The sequence below is a fragment of the Carcharhinus amblyrhynchos genome, chromosome 19 (genome assembly GCF_965287045.1).
Source record: "Carcharhinus amblyrhynchos chromosome 19, sCarAmb.v2.hapA, whole genome shotgun sequence".
In the NCBI taxonomy this organism is placed as follows: domain Eukaryota; kingdom Metazoa; phylum Chordata; class Chondrichthyes; order Carcharhiniformes; family Carcharhinidae; genus Carcharhinus; species Carcharhinus amblyrhynchos.
Window position 1 is genome coordinate 17,899,702 of NC_137342.1, and position 18,095 is coordinate 17,917,796.

Sequence of the window (18,095 nt, forward strand, 5' to 3'; positions counted from 1 at the left end):
CTCATTAAGCATCCCCCCTATTTGCCGTGCTGAGGCTATAGTTGAAAGTCCATCAGTGCCTCTACTTTCTCAGGAGGCTAAGGAAATACGGCATGTCTACCACGACTCTCACCACTTTTTACAGATGCACCATAGAAAGCAGCCTTTCCAGATGTATCACAGCCTGCTCTGACCAAGACCTCAAGAACTACAAAGGGTCATGAATGAAGCCCAGCCCGTCATGCAAACCAGCCTCCCATCCATTGACTCTGTCTATGCTTCCTGCTGCCTTGGAAAAGCAGCCAGCATAATCAAGGACCCCACACACTCTGGACGTACTCTCTTCCACCTTCTTCCATGAGGAAAAAGATACTGATACTGAAATCACGTAACAACCGACTCAAGAACAGCTTCTTTCAGACTTTTGAATGGACTTATTATATTTTAAGCTGATCTTTCGCTTCACTTTATCTGTAACTGTAACACTATATTCTGCACTCTCTCCTTTCCTTCTCTCCTATGTACACTACGAACAGTATACTTTGTCTGTGTAGCAGATAAGAAACAACACTTTTCAGTGTATCCCAATACACGTGACAATAATAAATCAAATCAAATCAAAAGACAGCCATCAGTTGCAGTTGGTCAGTCATGTGTTTGGGAATAATGGCACTGCGACTTCAGCATTATATGTCGAGGTGTACAGTATATGTGGGGATAATGCAATTTTGGGCTGTTTGTTCCTGAAAATTGGCGGGTATATTATATTTGGCGCCTGTTGCATTTGCAAAGTTATGGTAAACTTTTTATTATATGAAATATATTATTCATATTACAAGGTACATCTCTGGTGGAGCAGTCAAGTGAAGTAAGTTATGCAAAATTTAGACATAAATGAATATTAAATTGAAGCTTTCAGCTACAGCCAATCACCCTGATACTGCAGAACACAACACAAAAAATAAAATCCCAGAGCAAGGTCCAGTTTGTGAACATTATCTGCTCAAAAGTGTGTTTCAATTACCTCTTAAACAACTTGGTGAATTCATTATGGATTGAACAACATGATCTAATCACAGTAATGAATATTGGATCATGAAAATTTAGTCATTACTTCCTCAACATGCTTTAATTAAAGACCAAGCTGAAGTCACTCATTCAATTACAAACGATGCCTTTTGTCAGGAGGGAACGAGAAATTAGGCTTCTAAAAAAAAAGTAACAAGTGTGAACCCTATCAGAATAATTACCGAATTTAGGGATATGTTTGTAACTCTGAGAATGCTTCGCAAATCAACACAGATTTTAGAAAACTCAACGCAGGCAAGATTTATTGCAAATAAGCGATGAGGAAGGTGTAGCTCATCACATCAGACACAGAAAAATGGCACTGTGACATTTTAAAGAGGTTTCATTTCCCATCAAAGTCCACTCTCAGATGATTCACAACAGAAAATATACGGCCATCAAATTGAAGCATTTGTAAATCGCTTCAAATAAAACTTGATGTGAGAAGTATGAAGTTAAGCAGGACAGTAGTTAGCCTGGCAACTGTACATCACAAGATCTGGCCCTAACTAGGATTTGCTGCTTAGGACAGATCCAGAGAAAGACAGAAATGGGCAACTTAAGAAAGTGAGATTTGGAGAGCCGGGGGAGAGACTATTGACAGAAAGATGATTAGTGAGAGCTGGCAGGTTCAGAGGAAACAGATAGAGACATGGATATGGAGATTTGAATCAGGGGGAAAAAACAGGAACAGAGTGAGATGAATTTGAAGTGTGGAGAGGGGAACAGGTGATTTTAAAACTATGTTCACAGCAGATCAGTTTAATAATTCAAATGATAAATTAGCCATTAGACTAATCAGACAAAACAGGAATTAACAAATGTCCGAAATTGAAGACTGACTAAATTCCTGATCCAATCTTTTTGAATTAAAAACTCTGGAAAGATCCAGTCATCAGTTGAACATTGGGTTGTGTATAAAATCAAAGTTTTACAAGACATCTGAGCCAACAGGGATACATCCTAAAATCTTCAGTTAAACAGGGGAGGAAATAGACATAATAGTTCTGGTTAACATTTCCCAGTTCATTAAATACTGGATGACGTATCCATGCACTGCAGGACAATACACATTACCCTGACATTCCAAAAGTGGATTTAAGGTATGAATCTTGTATTTAGAGGCATATTGCCTCAATAGTATGTGGAAAACATATGATAGAATCATCTGAATTAATTCAAAAGCCCAGAAGCTGTGGGAAGTAATCAGTCTGGATTCAGAAGCAATGGGTTATTCTTCACATATTGGACTTATTTGAAGAGTTAATCAGATTGGTGGAAGAGAGCTAGCCAATGGATAGTCAGATTAGATTTTTAAGAATATTAAAGTTGATGAAGCAAGGATAAAACAGAGCAGTATTTAAAACGGGTCTGTAACTGTCTAGAAAGCATACCATGATGCCCGAGGGAGTCATAATGAGTAGTATTCTATGGGGATATGTTTGCTGTTAATATCAGCTACTGAGGAATTGAAGAAGAGTAATTTTATTATGCAAATTACTGATGCTGTCAAGCTTTATAATCACTTGTCCAATCATGGATGAGCCAAAATTTCAACAGATTGGGAAGACTGATACCATTTCTTCCAGCTCCACCACAACTCCATCACCATTCCCCACCATTATATCAGGCTGAACTAGATGTGATGCAATCTCACTATCTAACTTAGGCTCAAGCAAAGCACGCAACTCCATATCTACTCCATCATAAAGAACGTCTGCTTCCACCGCTGAAAATTCTTAGCGCGTTTCTGTTACCTTCATCCGTGAGTCGGCCAATGCTCTCCTGACCAACGTCCCACGCCCCTCCCTCTGTAACCTTCAGCCCATCTAAAGCTATCCTGTCCATATCCTATTCTGAAGCTGGTTCTGCTCAACTATCACTCACGTCCCTGTTCATCAGGATTTGCACCCAATATCCCAGCATCTTCAATTTACTTCTCACATTTAAGTCCTGTTATAGCATCACCCCTCACGACCCCTCCAACTTTATCCAGCCACACACCAACCACTGTTCATCCTGCCACCACCACCAACCACCCCTCTCCTCAAACCCTGAGAGCCCTCCATCCCTTTAACACTTGTCTTTTGTCCACCCCACACCCTTCACTCTGTTCCTAATTGCAGTGCCTTAAATCAGGGAAACCCCACATTCTAGTTCCACCCTTAAACCCCATTTGCTTCTCAAATACCCTCTCAAAGACCCTTCAAAATTATTTTCTGACCCTTTGTCACATCTCCATCTTAGGTTTGGTGTCCATTTTGATCAAATTTCATCTGTAAAGTGTTGCAAGATGACTTTCTACATTAAAAGGTACTACATAAATGCAAATCAATGTGTTTTCTGACAAAAATAGCAGTGACGTTGGTTGTGAGGAATTTGGGGGTGTCTAAAGACATGAAAGATGAAACATTAATGAAACTTTGTTGTTCCTGAGAAATTGCCATTACTTATATATTATAAGAAATTCACAAGGTCTTCAGCATTTGTTAACAAACATGCTGTAACAGCTTATACAATAAGTATTAAAATAAGACATTATACTTATACAATAAGACATTACAGTACACAAGCAGAAAACGTTGGAAAATCTCTACAGGTCTGACAGCCTCTGTGGCAAGGGAATAGAACCGACATTTTGAGTCTGGGGTGAAGGGTCACCTCAATGTCTGCAGCATGGTGGCACAGTGGTTAGCACTGCTGCTTCACAGTGCTAGGGACTCGGGTTCAATTCCCGGCTATCTATATGGAGTCTGCATGTTCTCCCTCCCTCTCCGCGGGTTTCTTCTGGGTGCTCCAGTTTCCTCCCATTGTCGCTGGAAAGACATGCTGGTTAGGTGCATTGGCCATGCCAAATTCACCCTCAGTGTACCTGAAAAGGTGCCTAAGTACGGCAACTCGGGGATGTTCACAGTAATTTCACTGCAGTATTAGTATGACACCAGTAAATAAAAACTTTAGAAAAAACTCATCTGCTGGACTCTGCCTTTGAAATAAAGTACACGTTTGGTGTAAGATTTCCTCTAGGACCAATTTGAAGGCCACTGTGTGTTGATAGTTACACATTTTATGGACACTACTTCCACTCCATCAATTTTTATGTGTCTCTGTTTATGTTGATTAAGATGTTATTCTCAATTCCGCTCACTTACAAACCAACCACCCTCCCATTTTAGGCAGCACATGGCACAAATTTAAACTAATATTTTCCTTTCCGTATCATATATACACGTGGTGTGTCACATCAAGAAGTTAATTAATTACAGCACCGGACTGCTGTACTGAGAGATGATGCTGCAAATGAGCCAGCGGTGCCTTTAGGACAGTTCAAGCCTGTGTGTAATGAGTAGACTGAGCAAGGAGGAAAGGACCTGAATTCAGTGCAGATACAATCTTAGTAACAAGTAGCAGAGAATCAATCTGTCATTTGCACTGTGCTATGCACTGAAAGTGATTGAAGTCACAAAGTCAAAAGAAATAAACTGGATCCCTCTTATTAAAACAAATCTTAGTAATTGCTGCTTCAAGTATTTAGAAAATATCTACTAAATAAATCAAGATGTGATGTTCCAGTATATTATAAACTTTCAATGAATACATTAAAATTCTAAGCACAAACTATTAAAATGTCCACTTCAAATTATGTGATCTTTGGCATTTTGAACTTCAGATAGTCCCATATCTCAAGTAAATACTTAATTAAAAATGGACATTCACAGCTGTCTGGGGAATTCACACTTCCCTTTGTTGAAGGACAGACCATTATGAAAAGAACATAGCATTCCAGCAGGCCTATCTTTCTGTTTCACCATGGGCACAATAAACATTGTAACTCAACGCATGTTAGGTGAATGTGAATGAATTCCATTCACCTTCCATTGTATCACCCAAACTAGGCCAGGTGAATCCCTACGTATCAAATGGTAATATAGAATGAGTAATCTACATACGACCACATTTGGCAAAAAAAGAACTTTGAACTTGTACAAATTACATGCTGAGGAAACCATTTTCTTGTCTATTTTTAAAATGACAGCAAGAATCTGTTACACAGACAGAGTTCTACCAGAAAGCCTCGAACCAGCAAAACAGCCAACGTAAAAAAAAACATTATCTAGAAGATTGGAAAATGTTTGACCCATCAATCTCTGCCAACTTTGAGTTCGCCTAGGAACCAATTTCCTCAAAATCTGACCACGAGATGATTTGCAGCTTACTGTATATTCACTTAAACTGTAGCATCAACTCATCTAAGAAACAAAAGGCCTGCCACAAAAGAGATTGAGACAATCAACTTTTAATTAAATTGTTTTATCTTCATTGGTATCTAATCCATGTGTGTGTGGGCTCAAGTGTGCGAGTTGAGCGAGATGTCCTGTTTTAAAACTTACTGTAAGTGTGTGATAATAAACAATTTCTATTTTAAAACTCACGAAGACCTTGTCTCTTGGATTATTCAAATTATGCCAAGCACTTTGAGGCTAAGAAAACACGTATCTTTTAAATATAAATATTGTTATCATGAGCAATAATAAAGAACACACAAAGTTTGTCTATGAAACAGGAGTTTTGTATTATTGACACTATATTAATCCATTGATTTATATTTATGAAACATTAGACGATTATTTGCAATGTCTTTATTCAACAGAAACAATAAATAAATCATTCCAGCTCATCTTACCTGGGGTCGGATTACTTTCTCGATATTTTTCAGTGCTGTATCTGGCGATGGAGGTGAACAGTCCGGGGTGGGGCCTGTACTTTTCCCCTGACGATTAGCCTCTGGTGCAGTAATGGTCACTTGTGGTGCAACCTCTGCAAATAAATTAAGTTATTTAAATATATTTCAACCAAATCCTCGTCAGCTTTGGTTACTTTTTCGCATGATTTTATTTTGTTAATAAAAATTCTGCAAAAACACTTAGAAAATGATTCATTGTCCACTGTTAGCTGTGCACTGGTTTTGCAAAATGACTCCTGTCCAGCCTGGAAAAGCTCAAAGATCATTCCTTACTTAATTTCTCTAACTTATGATTGAACACTCAACTTCCATCTATGATTCCTTATTCATTTTAAACATTACCATGTTTCTCCCCTATGTTAAAGAAACATGCTTTTGATTTAAGGTCCCAAATACTCATTACATTCAAACTAGAAAATTAATGGAACATGCGCATTATAAAATAATAAACTGAAGGCAGAGCATTCCACAACAATTTTCCAGCGTTAACATATCATCCATGTCACTAATAGTAAGAAGTCTCACAACACCAGGCTAAAGTCGAACAGGTTTATTTGAAATCATTTGGACTTTAACCTGGTGTTGTGAGACTTCTTACTGTGCCCACCCCAGTCCAACGCCGGCATCTCCACATCATTAACGCTAATTAGAACTTAAGAAATAGGAGCAGGAGTAGGCCATCCAGCCCTTCGAGCCTGCCCCGCCATTCAATAAGATCATGGCTGATCTTTCTTGTCTCAGTTCCACATTCCCGCCCTCTCAAGATACAAAGAGTGCAAGGTATAACAGGGAAGATTCAGCCCATCCGGTTTATTTGATTGCGAGGCTTCTATTCAGGACCAACTCAGATTATTTTTGTCTGCCTCCTGTTCACACGCTTCACTCTCTGGCAATACAAGAATTTGTCCATTCACATTTCGAAGGCTTCAACTGAATCTATAGTCACCATGCCAAATAATGATCCAACACCTGTAATGCCCTGTATCAGATGCCAATCCAATTGAAGAGAATAAACACATTGTTTAACAGCACAGCAGGTTATAGGGATAGCTGTAAATAAGGATGACCAAACATTTAATGAGACATAATTCTCAGGGCGGCTGAGAGGAGGAGGCAGAATAGGCAGGAAGTGCTGACTATGGAGGGTAGCATTCCAAAGTTGATGAATGGATAAGTGAGAAAATACACCACAGGGGGCCAGAAAATCCCACTCTTAGTGCAGAACAAAAGTGCCAAGAACAGCAATGTGATCATGACCAAATAATGTACCTGTATGATTTTGGCTGAGAGTCAGATACTGTCTATGGGATTTTTTAAAAATCCAGTAAGCACTAAAGCCTTGCATTTGTGCTCAAGTCTCCAGGATGGGGCTAGAACCACCCAGTTTTTGCCCAAAGAGGGGACTGTTGTCAAAGAGGGCTAAGAAATTGAATATATAAGTCTGGTGTAAAAAAGATAAAGAAAAATGCAAGCTGTCATTCTGGTACAAAGAAATAATTATAACATAATTATAAGATGCTCCCAGTGTTTTGCAACAAATTGAGAATGATACTGATTCCAACAATGCCTTTGCATCAGTGAAGCAGTCTTTGATGTTGTTGGTTACATTCAAAATACATGGCCTTTCTTTACCCACTGTCTTCAATAGGTGAAGCATTGCTTCAGACTACCGCGTAACAAGTGTGACATAAAAATTGCTGCTACCCGTGAAAGTGCAAATCTGACCATTTCTGTGCGAGATCAACACCATTAATCACCATGGCGACAAGCATTTCTTTTATTGCCTGTTCCTGTCAAGACTCAATGCCCTCTTCTAATGTTCAAGAGAACGTGCTTTACAGCTATCTCCATAAAAACACGTCCAAATTCTCCCCTTCTCAAATGCAATTTTGCCTGCATTCTACTGGATTAAAATACCGTTTGAGATTTTGAATTTCCATGTCAATGAAGAAAACCGGCTCAGAACATAAAATTGGAAAAGCAATCTGGGAAAAAAAAGTGCCTACGGAATCATATACCAACACCTTCAACTCGTACTGAAAATCTATTCCAAAATGCATATAGTCATGCCTCTCCCCCCACTCTAGATAGAGGATAATTGGGTAAGTTACCTGTCAAATGTGTCTGCAAGAAACTGAGATTGAATTTACACTCACAATTTGCATTACGTCTCCATCCTGCCTTCACTGCATTTTGCTGGAGCAATAATGTTACTGTGCTAGGTTGACCCTGCTGCATCTTTGGTCATGGGTGTCAAAACTCTTTGCTGTGCCTCACAGTTTGCTGTAGAGATTCCTTCTGATCTAGTTTGTGTAAATTTAAGTTCAGCTCCAGCACCAACTCTGTGGCTGATATAATGGTGTCAATATTCTCAACAATCCTAATTTTTTTCATGAAAAATGGAACAGTAGCAGACACTGGTAACAGTGGCTGGACTTTTGCCGTCCCACCAGCCATGGGAATCATAGAATTCATACAGTGCAGAAGGAGGTCATTCGGCCCATTGAGTCTGTACCAGCTGCAATCCCACACAGGCTCTATTCCCATAACCCCACACATTCACCCTGCTAATCCCCCTGACAATTGGGTCAATTTAGCATGGCCAATCAACCTAACCTGCACATCTTTGGACGATGGGTGGGCGAGAGGCAAACCATGGAAAGGCCTGTTGACTTTGGAGAGGCAAACCATGGAAAGGCCTGTTGACTTTGGGCAGGATTTTCCATTTGGGGATGAGCGAGGCCAGAAAATTACCAAGAGAAGGTTCACTTTACTGATTGCTGAGATGAAAGGGCTATCTTATGAGGGAAGGGTGAACAGGTTGGGCCTATATCCATTGGAGTTTAGAAGACTGAGAATTGAGCTTACTGAAACATACAGGATCCTGAAGTGTTTCAACAGAGTGAATGCCAAAACGATGTTTCCTCTTGTAGGAGAGACAAGAACTAGGGGGTGGAGTTTAAAAATGATGGATTGCCCTCAAATGGGCCGAAGTTTTACTGCCTCACCCACCACCGGGATCGGAGCCGGCAAGGGGCTGAACGTGGAAAGGTCCCTTCACCTCAGTGGGATTTTACAGATTTGGGAAGAGCAAGGCCATAAAATCCCATCCGACTGTTTCTCAAAGTTTTCCCCAGACAGCAATGGAAGTACGGTCATTGAGTTAGATAGTTTCCTGACAAAGAGTGTCAAAGGTTGTGGGGATCGAGAGAAAAGTGCAGTTGAGGCTAGAATGCCATGATTTTATTAAATGGAAGAGCAGGCTCAAGGGGCCGAATGGCCTGCTTCTGCTCCTAATTCAAATATTCACGTGTGGGAATTTATCTGCTTTTTAGGAGTTGACTTATGAGTTGTACCATAATTAACATAAAATGTTCACCATTGCAGTGGGGTTTTCCAATTGTTCTAAGTCTAACATCTTTTTTATATATACATATATATTTCTTTTTTTTATTCATTCAAGGGATGTTGACTTTGCTGGCTAGGCCAGCATTTATTACCCACCACTAATTGCCCTCAAGAAAATGATGTTACTGACTAGGCATTATTTAATGTCACATGAATCAAATCCCGTATATTACTGTCGCATCTATTTTCTACTCTTGTTCTCTACTTTTTGTTGTGGCGGCCATATGTCTCTGAAATAAGCAAACAGAAATAGCATTATAAGATGTGTGTGTTAAAGCTTGGGAATATGCTGATGTTAAACATTTTGTCAGTGCCAGGCAAAAGATGATCAGACTTACTTAAAATATTCTGCAATATTCTACTGTGATACTGAGGTAATTTGTGGCTGAACACAAATTTGAGGTTTGTTTTATTAAAAGAAAAATTGCCATATATTGTAAATAAATTGATCTGTTTTATCAAAGTTGATCCTATTCCCAACAGTGCCACTTGAAATCAGTGATAACACGCCTCCACCAGCACATTCAAAACTTGTTTTGCGATGAAGAATGAAGATTCCCAAATTAATTTTAAACAATTATGCAATTGATTGAAACATAGAAACCAGAAGCAGGAGTAGGCCATTTGGCCCTTTGAGCCTGCTCTGCCATTCATTTTGTTCATGGCTGGTCATCAAAATCAATATCCTGATCCCCCTTCTCCCCCTTATCCATTGATCTCTTTAGCCCCAAGAGGTATGTCTAATTCCTTCTTGAAATCACACAATGTTTTGACCTCTACTACATTCTGTGGTCATGAACTTCACACATTCACCGCCCTCTGGATGAAGAAATTTCTCCTCAGCTCAGTCCTAAAAGGTTTACCCATTATCCTCAAGCTATGGCCCCTACTCCTAAACTCCCCCATCACTGAGAACATTCTTTCCAAATCCACTCAGTCCAATCTTGTTAGAATTTTATAAATTTCTATGAGATTCCCTCTCACTCTTCTAAACTCCAAAGAATACAATCCTAACTGACTTAATCTCTCCTCATATGATAGATCTGCCAGTGCGGGAATCAGCCTTCGCTGCACTTCCACTTATAGCAAGGACATCCTTCCTTGGATAAGGACATCAAAACTGCACACATTACTCCAAGTGTGGCCTCACCAACACCTTTACAACTGCTGTAAAATATCCTTCTTCCTCTACTCAAATACTCTAGCTGTGAAGGCCAACATACAATTTGCCTTTTTTACTGCCTGCTATATCTGTGCGCTTACTTTCAGTGACTGATGCACGAGGACACCAAGGACTTGCTGAGTATCCACCTATCTCAATTTACACCCATGGAAATAATTGATTGGGTGGTTACATTCCTCCCAGACTGACCACAGCAGCTCTATGGAAATAGTTAGCAGCGACAAGGTATAGACACATTATGATCAATTTGACTGGGTGAATGAGACAAGTCCTCCGCCCTGCATTTGGGAACCAGCCTATGACCAAGGCTGCTTTGTTAAATGATGCCACATTGAGCATTAACTATGACTTTCAGGGCTAAATGTGATTTAAGAATTACCACCTACGGTAGGAAACAAAAGCACAGTTTAGAATCGGAATTGCTTTGTAGTTTAGCCTAATACAACCACTTAGTAAATTGTTACTTTTTTCCTAACGTTATAATGGTTTTCAGTGGGACATCGTGTAAGGCGTCATCAATTGTCAAATCGTACTTACTTTTTAATGCACCATGCTAAAATTGCAGGAACCCTTTAGAGAGAACAGACACTTCTGCAAAAATGGGGTTGCTTAACAAGAATGCAATTTCTAAAACACGATCATAGAATGACGCAGCACTATCTGTCATATTTAAGGTTATCAAAGCAGCCCCAGCTCCTTCCTCACATGGATGTAATCTTTTTCCTCTTCAAATATTTATTCAATTTTCTTTTGAATGCTATGATTGAACCTGTGCTCTTTCAGACATTACATTTCACATCACAGCAACTTGCAGCATAAAGAAATTTATTTTCACATTTCCTCCAGTCCTTTAGCCACTCATCTGATTCTGTGTCCTCTGGATAACGATCCTATCACCAGTGGAAACAGTTTCTCCTTTTCCCTTCCATCAAAAAAAAGCAATGATTTCATATCTATTAAATCTCCACTTATCCTTTTCTGCTCTAAGGAGTAAAAACCCCTCTCAAGATAAACAAAGTCCCTCATCTCTGATTATAAATGATCTTTTCTGGGCCACCACCAGGCCTGGTTCTTCTTTCAAAAACGTAGGCCCAAATTTGAGGCCCATGTTTTATAAAGCTGACGGAGGGGATTGTCTTTCTGGGGGTAGGCAGACACTTTGACAACAGATTTTCAACCATTTGAGAAAATCATTCTTCATCTCTGTTCACATGATCACATAAAAAACAAAAAAAAAGTCTTCTACTATTAGGAAATACATTTGATCAAAATATCAACTTATCTACTTATAATTGGTGAATAACTAGTGAGGCATTTAGCCTATGCGCAATCTTGAAATGCGCAGATAACATGAAACTTGGAAATGCAGCAAGCGATAAGTACACTAGTAATTACCTGCAAAAGGATACAGTCATGGAATGGACAAACAGATGGCAGATAAAATTCAATTCAAAAACTAATCGAGTGATACATTTTGATAGGAAGAATGAACAGAGTCAATATAAGTTAAATTGTATAATTTTAAGTAGAACGCAATAACAGAGGCCCCTCTGGCTATTTGTGTACACATTTTAACTATGAGAGAATAGATTAGCAGTGAATAACATATATTGGATTCTAGGCTTGATAAATAGACACAAAAAGTACGAAAGCCAGGAAGGGCGGCATGGTGGCACTGTGCAGTGCTGTCTCACAGCTCCAGGGATCTGGGTTTGATTCATGGCTTGGGTCACTATCTATGTGGACATTTTCCTCATGTCTGTGTGGGTTTCCTCCGAGTGCCTTGGTTTCCTCCCACAATCCAAAGATGTGCAGGTTAGGTTGATGCTATATTGCCCCTTGGTGTCCTGGGATGCATAGATTAGAGGATTCAGCGGGGTAAATACGTGGAGTTATGGGGATAGGGCCAGGGTGGGACTCTTGTCAGTGCAGAATTGACGGGCCAAATGGCTTTTTTCTACGCTGTAGTATTTCAATAATTATGCTGAATCTATATAAAGTCTAATACAAAAACAGAAAATGTTGGAAATTCTCAGCAGGTCTGGTGGTATTTGTGGAGCGAGAAACAGAATTAACATCTTGAGTTAAATATAACTTTTTCACAATTATATAAAGTGTCAGCCAGCTGGTGTTAAGACTGGGATTACGTGAAGCCGTTCACACAGCAGGCAATGGCAATGGGAGCAGAATTTCTCATGAGAGGCCCAAGTCACGTTACACGTCAGCGGGAAGTCCCCTTGTGATTGTTCCTGCCGCACTGTTAGTGACAGAACAGGATTCCTGACACTCAATGTCAAGAACCCCATTAGAATAAATGTAAATCTAATCATCGAGCCTCCATGCTTCACCCCACCCCATTACACCATCCATTCATACTGGTTAAAGCTGAATTCCCCAGGCAGGCAGAGCTGCCAGAGGAGCTCAGGTGAGTGTTTTGCTCAGGGGGAAGAGGGTCATGGAATGCAGTATCAGTGACAGTGTCGGGAGGAGGGAGTGTTGTGTGGTGTGTGGGGCTGTGGATTACTTTTGTGGACCAGGGCTGTCTTTAAAAAGCTTTTAAGTAAACTAAGGCCGGGATTCTCCGATATCCTTCGCCCTGTCACTGCTGCCAGCGACAACAGAGAATGTGACGCTCAATCAAAATTCCATTCACTGCAGCGGGACTGGAGAATCCCAGCCAAGAGCGAGGTTGGAGAGTTCAGGCCATAGTCTTTGGAAAGCTATTTTGGGACCTACCCCCTGCCTTTCTTTTTCTATGTTGTGTGCAAGACATTGGTGAAAGCTGCCATTGAGGCCAATGGCTTTAACGCTGCTTTTCCCACCTGCTCAATGCGCTGCAAAAAAATGGAAAGATTCCACCCTAAGTGTTCAACACCATGCAACACATGATAGGGAGGACAAGGAGGGGTTGGAGATTGCATAGGAAATATTTACTGGAATTGTTCTGGGTGTGAGGGATTTCTGTTATGTGAATAAATATCAATATTCGCAACAACTAAGGTGTGAAGCACAATAAAGAGCAGATTCATAAATAAAATAGAACCAAGAGAGTCGACAGCATAACAATTGATGTCCAACAAATTAAATAATGAGCTTAATTGAAGATTTACTGTGCTAGATCTAAACTTGCCCAAAGAAGGAAGAAAATTGGAGCGCAGATGCTCGTCCATCTGTTTCAAAGAACAAAGAACAAAGAAAATTACAGCACAGGAACAGGCCCTTCGGCCCTCCAAGTCTGCACTGAACATGCTGCCCGACTTCACTAAAACCCCCTACACTTCCGGGGACCATTTCCCTCTATTCCCATCTCGTTCATGTACTTGTCAAGACGGTCCTTAAATGAAACTACCATATCTGCTTCCACTACCTCCCCCGGCAACGAGTTTCAGGCCTCTGCCATTCTCTGTGTAAAAAATCTGCCTCATACATCTGTTTTAAACCTTGTCCCTCGCACCTTAAACCTATGCCTGTAGTAACTGACTCTTCCCCCCCTGGGAAAAAGCTTCTGACTATCCACTCTGCCCATGCCTCTCATAATCATGTAGACTTCTATCAGGTCTCCCTTCGATCTCTGTCTCTCCAGTGAGAACAAAATTTGACAGAAAATCTTGACTCCACTGGTTTTAAATTTTGTTTCTTTTCAACATATTTACCTGTAATAATTCACATATGACAACCTCCCATCTATCCTGGTGACAGCCATGACTGTGTGAGCTGCAGTCTCACCACTGAATCAGAAGCTCATAGATTGGAATTCCATCAAACTTGCCCACCACAATCTAGACTGACATTCCAGTGCAGTATTAATGGAGCACTGCACAGTTGGAGGTACTGCTCTTTTGGATGAGATGTCAAACCAAGGCCCTCTTTGCCCTCCCAGGTGGTCACAAAAGATGTCATGGCAATATTCAAAAACAGCAGGAAGGGGGAGATAAATTCAGGTGCTCTGGACGATATTCATCCCTCAACTTCTTCACTCAAAGGGTGGTGAATATCTGGAATTCTCTGCCCGTTGAAGTGGTGGAGGCTGCCTCGCTAAATATTTTTAAGACGCGGGTTGATGGGTTTTTGATAAGTGAGGGGATTAAGGGTTATGGGGAGAGGGCGGGAAAGTGGAATTGAGCCACGACAGATCAGCCATGATCTTATTGAATGGCGGGGCAGGCTCGAAGGGCTAGATGGCCTACTCCTGCTCCTATTTCTTATGTTCTTATGTTCAATCGATATTACACACAAAAAAAATCAGGTGATTAGCACCTAGCTGTTGTAAGAGCTTTGTGTGAGCGCAAACGGCTGTATTATAACGTAGGACTGTGTTTCCCATGTTACAACTGCGATTCCAGTTCTAATGTACTTCATTAGCTGTAAAAACACTTTGAAATATCCTGCGGTTGTGAAAGGTTCTCTAAAATTGTTTCCTTTATTTCATCGAATCATAGAATCTCTACAGTGCAGAAGGAGGCCGGTCTGCACTGATGACAATCCCAGCCAGGTCCTATCCCTGTAAATCCAAGTATTTACCCTGTTAATCCCCCGACACTAATGGACAATTTAGTATGGCCAATCAAGCTAACCCACACATCTCTGGGTTGTGGGAGGAAACCGGAGCACCCGGAGGAAACCCACACAGACACGGGGAGAATGTGCAACCTCCACACAGACAGTGACCCAAGCCGGGAATCAAACCCGGGTCCCCGGCGCTGTGAGGCAGCAGTGCTAACCACGGTGCCACACCAAGGGTAGCTGCACAAAATTCACCACATCAATTTGCAAGTACATTTTCTCCTTTTTCACATCAGAAACACTTCCCATTGCCTGAAAATTTAAATGAAATGATTTTCCTATCGGTACTTGTAATCAATTTTTGTGGACTATCATGGCTCTGACAATTAATGGTATTACAGATGTTACATTATGAAATCTGCATACCTTGTCTGCATTTCCACCTCAGGTCAAGTTTTAATTGCTGTACATTTTAATACAGTTGCACCTTTGATGTGTGGATCCCTGCTGTTTAACAAGTCCTATGTACAATAAGAGGAGGGATGCCGCCAAAGGAAGTGGTGCTCCCTTTAAATTTGTAACGCAGTCAAAAAGTGCCGATGGTGCTGCAGGGACCCGCAATGTAAAATTGAGAAATAATTATGGCACAATCTTTTTATAGCAACACAAGTGCTCTCTGAGCATTTCCCTGAGGAAATGTCCATTCTATGGAGTGACAATCACATCAGAGTACAGCCCATCTGTTTGTCACTTTTTTGCTGGCAAAAAGAAAATAACAATAAACAGAAGACTTTGCACAGGGGATTTGCCGGTGACAATATTTATTGAATAGACTGATGTTGAATAATGTAACAGTGGCGAGTTCAGATCAATTCATTGGTAAAATATCAAGCCCAAAGGGACCTCAAGCATGTTTCCTGTTCATAAAATGGATTTAAAGATTGTAATTGTAACAAATTTTTGAATCCAATTCAGATGCTGTTGGGAACATGACATCACATTAGACAGCATGACCTTTTGTCACACGGTTTAAAATGTACACTCTGTTTAATTTATCAGTGTCTCCAGACTGCGGGGACCTTGTTGATATCGATGAATCAGTGTCTCAACCTCAACTGTATTCATTCGCTTATTTTGGGTGAGATCAATATATTTGCATCCATTGAACTTTGGCTGGGCTGTATCGTCTCGCTTTTCGAGTCAAAAAGTTGTGGATTCAGGTTCCAATCCAACACTTCAAGCACAAAAATCCACTGCAGTGTGGTACTGAGAGAGTGGGCAGCATGGTGGCACAATGGTTAACACTGCTGCCTCACAATTCCTGGCTTGGGACATTGCCTGTGCGAAGTCTGCATGTTCTCCCCACGCCTACGTGGATTTCCTCTGGGTGCTCCGGTTTCCTCCCACAGTGCGAAAGATGCGCAAATTAGATGCGTTGGCCATGCTAAATCCTCCCTCAGTGTAGCCAAACAGTGTTAATGTAAGCCTACTTGTGACACTAATAAATAAACTTCAAAGAGCTGTTCAAGATGCTGTCTTTTCAGGTAAAACTTTGGACTGTGGTCCCAACTGCCTCTAAAAGGCAGCAGACGAGGTACACGATATTTGAAGAAGAGTAGGGGGAACGATCCCCAGTGTCCTGACCAAAATCAACAGCACAAAAACCAATAATCTGGTCATGATCAATTTGCCCTTTGTGGGACTTTGCTGAGTACAAACCGACTACTGTTTTTCCTACATTGCAACAATGATTACGCAATAAAAATATAACACTGGCTATAAACTGCTGAGACATTCAGTGAAAAACACAATACAAATGTGTCTTTTTTTAAAATCTCTTTTATTTGCCTCCAAGCCACACATTTTAGGATCAGTTTGTCAATATAATTCTTTAACCACTACACTGAAAACCAAATATTATTCATTTACTGCTTAGACAAGCCTGTTTTGCACAAATTAACTGTCATATCTGCTTATATAACAAAAGAGACTGCACTTCCAAAGTAATGTATTGGTTGCAAAGCACCCTGTAACATCCTGAGACATGAGAAGGTGCCTTATGACAGCAAGTTCAATTTTGCTTCTTAATATCTTCTGAGGCAAAAAATAAACCATTGTCTGATGGCACAGTGACCCTTTTGGTGTGTGTTCAGAGAGCAGTTGGACAAAGACGTCAATTTGGAACCTAGTTTAATATTGTGGAGAACATGAAAAATAATTTGATGGTGTAACAAATCTTTTTTTATCACCTAACTAAGCACAATCTTGGCGTCAGAATATCAATGTAATTGACTTCAGTTTGTAAGGCACTGATGCCAAATTTGTCTCATCTACTTTTGGTGCTGTAACAGGAAATTGCAGTCAGTCATTTCCTGAAATGGATTGAAAGTGCCATGTCAGTGTAATATCTCTCCCAATTATTTCACTATTACATGAGTCAAAGTTATTTGACTGCTGGACCCTATCACTGAAACGCCCCAGGGTACATAATGATGGAGTATAGCTCGATCCCCGTGCTCTGTATTCCTGATCCCAACTGCACAGCTCCAGGAAACAAAGCAGAGGTAGTTATGCTTCACCTCACAAAGTAGAAAAAAACATTCACAGAGATAACTATGGTCTCTTGACAGACATGTATGGATGGCACAGTGTTTAGCACTGCTGCCTCACAGCACCAGGGACCCGGGTTCGATTCCCGGCTTGGGTCACTGTCTGTCTGGAGTCCGCACATTCTCCCCAAGTTGGCATAGGTTTCCTCCAACAGTCCGAAAGACATGCTGCTTAGGTGCATTGGCCGTGCTAAATTCTCCCTCAGTGTACCCGAGCTGGGGGATTTTCACAGTAACTTCATTGCAATGTTAATGTAAGTCTACTTGTGACAGTGATAAATAAAGTTTAATTTCTAAAAAACTTTAAATAGAACTGGGCATTTTGGAAGATAATTGGTAGAACCCTAAGGCGGCGCGGGGGGGGGGGGGGGGGGGGGTTACACTTCCATATTCCTGTTTTACAAAAGAGATAAAGTTAGCCACCCTCCCCCAACCATCCCCAGGTCAGAGTTAACCTCAGTAAAAATGCAACTGTCTGGCAGCAGGGTTGGGATGTGGGACAGGAGGTGGGGGGGCGGGGGGAGGGTGTTGAAATTTAACCCATGATGCCACTTCACTGGTTGCAGGAGACTTAATTCTGGGCAGACTATGACGGTTCCAT

General features: G+C 40.8%; 1 protein-coding gene across 13 annotated transcripts in view; it reads right to left on the reverse strand.

Annotated features, from left to right (window-relative positions):
• anks1b (ankyrin repeat and sterile alpha motif domain containing 1B) overlaps positions 1–18,095 on the reverse strand; it is an 833,073-nt gene that overhangs the window by 205,591 nt on the left and 609,387 nt on the right. For all 13 annotated transcript variants that reach the window (XM_080207323.1, XM_080207312.1, XM_080207322.1 and 10 more), the window contains one exon: positions 5,732–5,865. In XM_080207323.1, coding sequence (XP_080063449.1) covers positions 5,732–5,865 — 134 coding nt within the window. The remainder of the gene's footprint in view (positions 1–5,731; positions 5,866–18,095) is intronic.